This window comes from Acyrthosiphon pisum, unplaced genomic scaffold (assembly GCF_005508785.2).
Source record: "Acyrthosiphon pisum isolate AL4f unplaced genomic scaffold, pea_aphid_22Mar2018_4r6ur Scaffold_16082;HRSCAF=16741, whole genome shotgun sequence".
Taxonomy (NCBI): Eukaryota; Metazoa; Arthropoda; class Insecta; order Hemiptera; family Aphididae; genus Acyrthosiphon; species Acyrthosiphon pisum.
The window spans coordinates 23,087-32,602 of record NW_021764967.1 but is presented as its reverse complement, the minus strand read 5'-3'; the positions used below and the strand labels follow the sequence as shown (position 1 = coordinate 32,602).

Genomic DNA, 9,516 nt, shown 5'->3' with positions numbered 1-9,516 from the left:
CCGCGCGCCGGCCTATAAATTTAGCGGGGAACGCGAATAAGTGGTCGACGGGGAGGGCGGACGCGTCGAAAAGGGCTAAAACTCAAATCTTGACAAAAAGTACAAAAAACGCGCGCGACGGCGGCGCTCGGTTTGCACGCGCTCTCGGCCGCGGCGGGCCCGACGGGAAAAAAGTGCGGCCGCGCGCGGCCCATAAATCTAGCGGGGAAGGCGAATAAGGTCCGAACGGGGCCCCCCGAGGCCCCCCGGGGGGGTAAAACTCGAAAATATTTGAAAAACATCAAAATCAAATCATCAAATATGATAAATCGAGAAAAGTGATAAGGAGCGGTGATAAGGAGGCGCCGCCCGGTCGAAAAAAATCTAATTTTTTCATTGGTTCTCCCTTATGCTGACGGTCGGGTAACCCTCGGAGGGGTAGCGTTTTATAGTATAAGAAGATACTCAAGCACAGAACGCATTACACTCTATTCGCCGCAAGTTGACCCACTTGCGCGCATGCATACTGAGCCGCCGGAACGTTCAGACCCCCCGAGTAGGAGATCGGCGTCTGTGATTGGTCGGCGGTGTTCGGCGATCGACAGTGCTCGTCGTAGTAGTCAGCTACTACTGGCGACGATCACTACTAGCGCTCCAAAGACGCGGTGGCCTGCGCGGCCGCGACCGGTTTTTGTTGAGCGAGTGGGTCAACTTACGGCGAATAGAGTACAGTAATGCCAGTCGCCAGAGCTATCGCGTATCACGATTCACGGACTGGGAACAGTTGTTGTTTTTCCAATAATCTATTGGAAACTTTGAAATATTGGCTATTTTTATATTATTATCGGTGAATGTTCTAGAAGCGTATATTACGACCCCACCCTACTCCTCATTATCGACGAAAGTAGGTACGAATATCAGCCGCCGTGCTGCGTGGCGCGTCTGCAGTCTGCAATTCTGCATTTCTGCATTCAATCGTTTTCTATGTCTATTGTCCACACAAGCGAGTCCGAAACTTTTATTGAAATATTATTTCACTACGAAACCTATTTGGATACTACATCACGCATGGAGTTATAAATGTTGTAAGTATATAACTAAATCAATATTATTATTGTTGATATACCTACCTACTTATATTACTAAATAATAATAGAATTCGTGTCCGATCACTTTGTAAAAAGCTGCTAGGTTTTACTACAGCTGTTATTAGAATTTAGGAAGTCTGGAAGTACCTATTATCTTCTAATCATATTCCATAAAATCGAAAATTGAATTTTGGAAAATATTCACTTTAACTACCTACCCACCTTTTTTTTGATTTTCTTTTAATTATTTATTTTAAACAGTTAAGAACCATGATGCAAAAAAATAATTTGAAAACTAGGTACTATATAGTTTTGAAGTTTAGGTATTCCTGTTTTGTTTATTTTATTATAATTAATATTAAATACTATAAATAGGGACTCTAATTTTAATATAGAAATAAATATAGCTATGTGCAGTTAAATTAATAGAAATGTAGGTAGTTACTAATTTTATAATACATATTATAATATAAATGCGTCTACTTTTAATACTATTATACTTATAGGTACATAATAATTACCTAACTTATAAGTTATAACCACATATCATAATATTACTCATCGCCTTTGACTATCACCCCGATAGTATCCTAACTTAACCTATGCAAAAGTGGGAAATAGTGAATTTTAAAAGGCTATAATTTAAATTTTTTTTGCACCATTCTTAACTCCTTGTCCGTCAACATATAAAAGTACAACAAAAAAAAAAATAATAATACTGTGTGCAGGTAGCTAAAGTAAATTTATGCAACAATTTTATCTAAGCTTCAAATTACAAAATGTTTTGTACACCCTAAAATGGTTCATACCAATATCACGATAGTAAAAACTGATTGGTCCTTGACAGAAAACTATCAGATTTGGTTAATAATTGAAATTGAAAAACTATGCTAAACATTAAATTAAATTATAGGCGGTGCACAAATTAAGTAGGCGCAGATATTTATATTTAAATAATTAAGTACCTATACCTACTATAGGTATTTATAGTATTGTGACATAAATTTGCTTTATTTATTTTTATTAAAAAAAGAAAATACTTTTCTCTATTGAGTGTTTCAAATTAAACAAAATAACAAGCATAATAATACGACAAACTGTTGTTCTAATTCTATTGTTGGATGGGCAAGGGTTTTTGATATGCAATTGCTAGAAAAAAGCGTACTACCAATAACTGCTGTTAATGTAAATTAAAGATACTAGGTAGGCTTATTACCTGGGTGTCGGTATGCTAAATTTGTGTAAATAAATAATATTAATTTAATTTTAGTTTTCACCGTGGTTTTTGCTGTTATGCATCAACTTTTATTGTCATGATTTGTAAATCCTCATTTGTACAAATTAAATTTTTAGTGAAATATCAAAAATAAAATTATGCTTTTTGGCATATAGTTACTGACAACAATTAATAAATCCTAGCATATACCTACAAGTAAAACACTAAGACATAGCAGCTTTTTACCTATAATGATCAAACTTAGTTGGTATATTGATTATAATTTATTTATACATAACTATATAATTATGTTTATTTACAACATTTTTATTTCAGCTAGTTGTTGCACATATTATATCAAGCCTAATCTGACGACCACTATAGATTTAGACTAATAGTAAATTGTTGATATATAGTCAGTAAGTAATTTTTGTATTTATATACCTATTACCTACTAAGTTAAATAATTATTTTTATATAATTAAAAACAATATTCAGTTATGTATAACCATAATATTAGTAAATCTACTAAGCGTAGAAGGTTTTTAGAAGAACTTGAAACAGTAAATTTTTTGATCGATGACCAACCTGAATTAGGTCCACAACCATCCTGTTCATCTCACGAAATCCCTTTTATGTCAAGTTCTGAGAGCTCTTATAATCTTATAACTGAATCAAACATTTTAAGCAAACCACTTGATGCTACTGAAAAAAATAATTTTGTACATGGTTCTTTTTCAATAACTTCTGATTCTAGTAGTGATGAATCTATTTGTGATAAAATTAATATGCTGGACATATTTGATGAAGAACAATCAATATTAAATTCTTTAGCAAAATGGACCGTGAATTATTCAATTACATCGGAATCTTTTTCTAGTTTGTTAAAAATATTAAAAGGGCATAGTTGTTTCAACAATTTTCCTGTTGATTCAAGAACAATTTTAAAAACCAATAAGAAAAATCAATCTAGTGAAATTCAAACTATTCATCCTGGTTTATATTACCATTTTGGTATTGAAAATGGTTTAAAATCTCTTTATGATTTGAGTCTTTTTGAGGAAAAAATTAATTTAGTTGTGGGGATTGATGGCTTACCACTGACCAAGAGTTCTTCAAGTACATTCTGGCCCATTCTCGGTTATGCTCGTTATCCTAAATATAGACCGAATTTATTCATAATAGGTCTTTATTGGGGGAAAGAAAAACCTAAATGTAGTAATTTGTTTCTGAGTGATTTGGTTGACGAACTTAAACATTTATCCTATAGTGGCATGATTACAGAATTTGGTACTAAGTTTGTTGTTTTAGATTTAATATGTTGTGATCTTCCTGCTCGAAGTTTTGTTACTCGCACTAAGAATTTCAATGGATACAATTCTTGTTCAAGATGCACTGTTGTGGGTGAAAGGATTAATTTTACAACATGCTTTTTGGGAACAGTTTTTTGTAAAAGAACCCATAGTGACTTTTTAAATCGTATCGATGATGATCATCATGTCACTAATGAGGTTTCTGTATTAACTGAAGTACCATATATTGATATGGTTACATGTTTCAGTTTAGATTATATGCATTTAGGGTGCTTAGGTGTTATGAAAAAGTTAATTCTCCTTTGGTTAGGAATTATGAAAAATGCGTCTGTATCAGTTCGATTATAAAATAGTGATGTTACAAAAATATCTAATCATCTTTTATCCATTAAATCATTTATTACAAGTGATTTCCCTCGAAAGACTAGAGGGTTAAATGAAATTTTGAGATTTAAGGCTACTGAGTTTAAATTCATGCTAGTATATGTTGGACCAATTGTTTTAAAAGGTGTAATTACAGATGAATATTATTCTCATTTTCTATGTTTGCATGTAGCCTTTAGGATTCTGTTATCACCACACAGTAGTATGAATCGTGTAGAGTTTGTTGAAAAATTACTCGTATATTTTGTAGAAACATTTGAAGAATTATATGGGGCACAGTTTTCTTCTCTTAATATACACGGTTTAATACACCTTGCTGATGATTACAGAAAATATGGAGCCCTGGATAATTGTTCATGTTTCCCTTTTGAGAATTTCATGAAATTCTTAAAAAAAATGGTTAGGAAACATGATAAACCTTTGGAACAGGTGATAAATCGTTACCAAGAATTCATAACTTTCAACAAACCATTGGTCAATAATAATAGCAATGTATTTTTCAAAAAAGAGCATAGCAATGGTCCCCTAACTGAACATTATACTGGACCTCAATTTCAAATTCTTTTTAAAAATAACCTTAAAATTAATATTAAGTCTGTGTCTGATGTATATATTGGTTTCAAAAAACAAAACAAACTATCCATTTTTAAAATTTTAAACATATGTCATGATCCTCGTTCAGGTAAAAATGTATTTTTAAGTAAAAGTTTTACTCAGGTTGAACCATTTTTTGATAAACCCATTAACAGTTTAAAGCTAGGTATAGCTAAAGTTGGTAATCTATCAAAAAATTTTACAATTATTGATATTGAAACGGAATTTTCTAAATATATGATTATGTATGATTATAATCTCAACCATAGTATTGCATATCCTATTATACATACATATTATGAATAGTGTGAATATTAATTATAATAGGTATTAAGCATTTTATTTTATTGTTTTGTCACTTTTTAAATATTTTTAAATTATCAGTTATTTATTATATAATTTGTATTTGCTAAATGTGTGAAATTTTAATTTAATAAACAAAATTATTACTGTATTCTATATGTATTATATTTTAAATAAAGGTATAAAAATGAATACCTATTCAGTGGTCATTTTTACTGAAGATAATTCTATTGAAGCTGTTCCTACAAACTGGTTGAAAAATAATAAGTGTGCCTGGCCAATAACCAAAAATTATTCTGCAATTAGAAAACTAATTGAGCGAAAAAGTGTCCCTAATGAAATTGAATATACTTATTTCAACGTCAGAGTATTGAAAACAACTGGTAAAATACTTACTTAAAACTATAGTTTTTAATTTATTGGTGTATATTTGGTATTGTTATATTTATCCATGTCTTATTATTTATGGATATCTTTATATATTTTTAATTTGCCTTCCAAGTTAGGTATGGTTAGAATAAACCAACATGACTTGTAAGTTTGTGCACTAAGAAACAAAATTCATAAATAATAAGCTATAAAAGGTTTATAATATCTTGAATGTAATTTCCATAATATGTCACTTGTTTATAATTATCGACACAGTTATAAGTCCTGTTTATAACATAAACATATTAATATTACTATAATAAAACCTTAATAGTAACATATTATATTATACATTCATAAATAATCAGTTTAGAACATCAATGACTATGTTATTATCATATTCATAGTTGTTATATGTCATACTTAAAAATGTACAATATTATAGATTCATTGCTTAAAGCTCGAGAAATGACAAAAAAAGGTTTAAATAGAACAGATATATCATCTGCGGAAGACTATGATAGTAATGTAAGAACCAAACGGAAAATTAAGGATACAACATTAAAAAATATAATTGAACCCAGTTCCTCCTATCCAACTTACTCAGGTACCTACATTAAATATTAAAATACCAAACTACTTGGATGTTTGTTAAAAAAAAAGATTTTTTTAAATTTAGCATCTGAGGATGATTATGATGATGACAGTAATACTGACAAACATAAAGCTAGGAATACACCTAAGGGTGGATGGTCACCGAAAAAAAGTAAATGTAGGTTAAATGATGATGACAATAGTACTGATAAACCTAAAGCTAGGAATACACCTATGAGTGGATGGTCACCGTCACCGAACAAAAGTAAATGTGAGTTAAATACCTACTATAAAATAATAAATAAAAGTAATACATTCCATTTGTATATAGTTATGATAAGTCCAATTTCTCAAAATACTAAAAGTGTAAACAGCAGCTATTACAAAGAAATGGATCATACACAAACCAAATCAATCTCCAGAAAACTTTCTTATAGTAATGCAAATGAAGGTATGTTGATTTTAATAAATTATATTCAGCCTAAGACGCGTAAATGTTGGTATAATGACGTCATTGGGAGTAAAAGATGAAAATTTTATACAATTTTACAACATAACTGTATAAATAGCTATTTTTGTGCATTTACAAAAATTTACGTATTTGGAAATTATTTTCTTTCATTGTAACATATAATATAGGTACTATTAAAATAATATAGAAACATTTTATTATAATTTATAAATTGTAATCTAATTTACAGTAACAGAAATTATAACTAAAAATCCATTAAACTGCAATGACTATACAATTGATAATAATGATGATAATGATGACAGTGTTGGTAATATTAATGACATTAATACTACAGAGGTTTTACAAGTTGATAAAAATATAAAGAAACCAATTGAATTCCAACCAGGTAAATTAAATTAATTATTTTTAATTAGCAAAATCAATAATTACACAATATGTATTAATTCATATCTAGGTATTCTAAAAAATGATGAGCATTTTGTGAAAATAAATGACAGTTATAATAAATCCGCTTCCCCAGATAACCAATCATTAACTAATACAATTTCATATAAATCGGTGGGTAAGTTACATTGTATGATATTCATTAATAAAAAAAAAAAAAACAATTATACAAATGTGGTTTTAAAATTTCCTGCAATATAGATAATGGTTTTCAAAAAGATGTCCTGCATAGATTGGCTTTTATAAAGTATGAGTTAAGAAGAGTTGTAAACAATCAATTGGATTTGAGCCAAAGATTTGAAACATTTGAGTCCAAATTTGAAGACATTTCACATGCTAGTCATCCAAATAACCAGTCATCATTGAACAATATAATCGACTGTCCTTTACCTATGGATAATACAATTGACCTTGAGACTTTTAACGATAAAATATGTGGCGATGGCAAATTCAGAATTAATTTTGTATACTAACCTACATATTTTAAATATTAATTACTTTTAAATAGAGCTGAGAATTTGTTGGATAAGCGTTTTTATTAAGCTTATTACAAAATATAATTTTCCATCGATAAATATTTTTATTTTGATTGAGAAACTATTGAAATAGTTTAAATGTTAAAGTTTTTTATTCATAAAAGGGTTTTTTATTTTCAATATGACTATTGACCCTTATATTAGAATTTTGATTTTTATTGAATTGTATGGTGTTTTAATAATATTGAATGTAATTTAAAGGTCTTACACAGCATCAGATTCACAGCCCTAATTATTTTAACATTATTTATAACCCATTATACCTATAGTCAAATTATTTTCTGTTTTTTTAAGACCAATCAATTATCTTACATCGGTGGAAAACATAGTAAGTCAATGATTAAAAGGATTATGAGTAAGCTGTTTACAGATGAGTTGTTGAAACTTTATTCATTTAGTGGGAAAAAAGGAAAAATTAAGTTTTCACAACTAGCTGTTTGTTCAGTCATATTTGGTAAGTTCACAATTACATTAGTTTTATTAATTTATTTTAGATTCTGAATAGAGTGTTGAATAAATATTAATATCCTAAAATATTGATATCTATTAATTCTTAATCTGATAGAGATCATCATTTCCTTTCAGAATAACTTTTTATTATATACAATAATTTATCATTGAATTCAAATTTAAAACATCTATTAGTGGCCTACCCATTAATGGCGAGGTGCACTCGACACCTACTATACAGCAGAGAAATTTTCCCGTTTTTAAAGTTTTAAATTTGTTTTCAGTCGATAATCTAACAAATGTGACTACCTAATCAATTTTTCCAAATAATTATACAGATTTCATTGAAAAAATATGAATAATGTATGCAGATTTTTATTATTGCTCATATAATCTATAAATATTTTTACGTCTATCCAACTTCCTTAGTATTTTGGTTTAAATAACTTAATATTATCGTAATACTAATATTTAAATAATTATTATGTTTTTGTTAAATTAACATCTGGATGTGTTAGATTATCATAATGATTAATTACTAACCCAACTGTGTATACTTATTAATTATTATTACATTAATAATGATAGCCAATACATTTTATACTTGCAGATGCAGTTAAACAAAATCATAAATTCAAAAACGTCACTCAAAATGACATGGAGGAAGTTATAAAATATGTATTGGCACAAGCTCCTTTTAATATCAAAAGGCTTGAAAAAAAAAATGATGCTATATGCTTTTAATTATTAAATTGTATAATTTTTTATATACATATTATTAATTTTTCAAAATGTAAAAGAAAAAAATTATAATTTAAAATACATATTATAATCATTTCTATAATACATCAATATTATTTGTATTAAAAAATAAACAAATATAATTAATAATTATCATAATGTGTTGGTAATTTATTTATTTTTTATAAATATTCATTAACTAGCTAGGTATTTAGCAATACAAATTAAATATTGGATTTACAATATTTAATACTAAAATTAGGCCAACATTTATTAAATATCTTTTATAAATGTTGATTTAACTTTGAATGTATACTGTTAAATAATTATTTATAAAAAAAATTTATTTAACATTGGTTTTTAATATTTAATTGAAAATGCAAAAGGGTTATTTAATTAAAATTAAATATTTAAAAATCTATTGTCAATAAAATTTTGATATTTAATAATGATTGACATTTATTCTTAAATATTTATTTAACATTGAATAAATATATCTATGCTGTGTGGGGAGTATACTGATAAGGTGATATCACCGCAGTGATAACGGAAACAGAAAAATGAGTACTCACGATCAACGGCCACAGCAATAAACGACCAGAAAAAAGTAGTTCTAGGAAGAAACAGGTCGAAAACACTCACAACGCACTATCAGTAGTTAAAATTTGGAATGAATAGAAACGCGTAACGGTGAGAAGTAGAAAAAACGCACAAAAAAAAATAGTTAGTTTATGATAATGTACACCACGATTGTTATCACGATGAATTTATCATATTGATGACAGATTTAATAAATAAATGCATATATTATAAGTTGTTATATATCTATACAATATATCTATAACATCTATATAACCATACATAAAAATACAAACATATACCAGGTGAGACGGTCGTGGGCGTTATTATTTCCATTGTATTTACTTGAGCCGCTGTAGACAAACCACTCGGCGGCGGCCGTGGAATAATCCACGGTCGCCGCATAGCGAGTGGTGGTATTTCGGGCGGCGAATAGGTGGTAGAGTGGGAG

General features: G+C 28.8%; 1 protein-coding gene across 1 annotated transcript in view; it reads left to right on the top strand.

The window, feature by feature from the left end:
* Positions 1–7,462: 7,462 nt before the first annotated feature.
* Positions 7,463–9,516, top strand: part of LOC103308045 — a 3,797-nt gene continuing 1,743 nt past the window's right edge. Inside the window, exons 1-2 of the mRNA XM_029491916.1 lie at positions 7,463–7,749; positions 8,356–8,474. Of these exons, the coding sequence (XP_029347776.1) occupies positions 7,632–7,749; positions 8,356–8,474 (237 nt within the window). The 5' untranslated portion in view covers positions 7,463–7,631. The remainder of the gene's footprint in view (positions 7,750–8,355; positions 8,475–9,516) is intronic.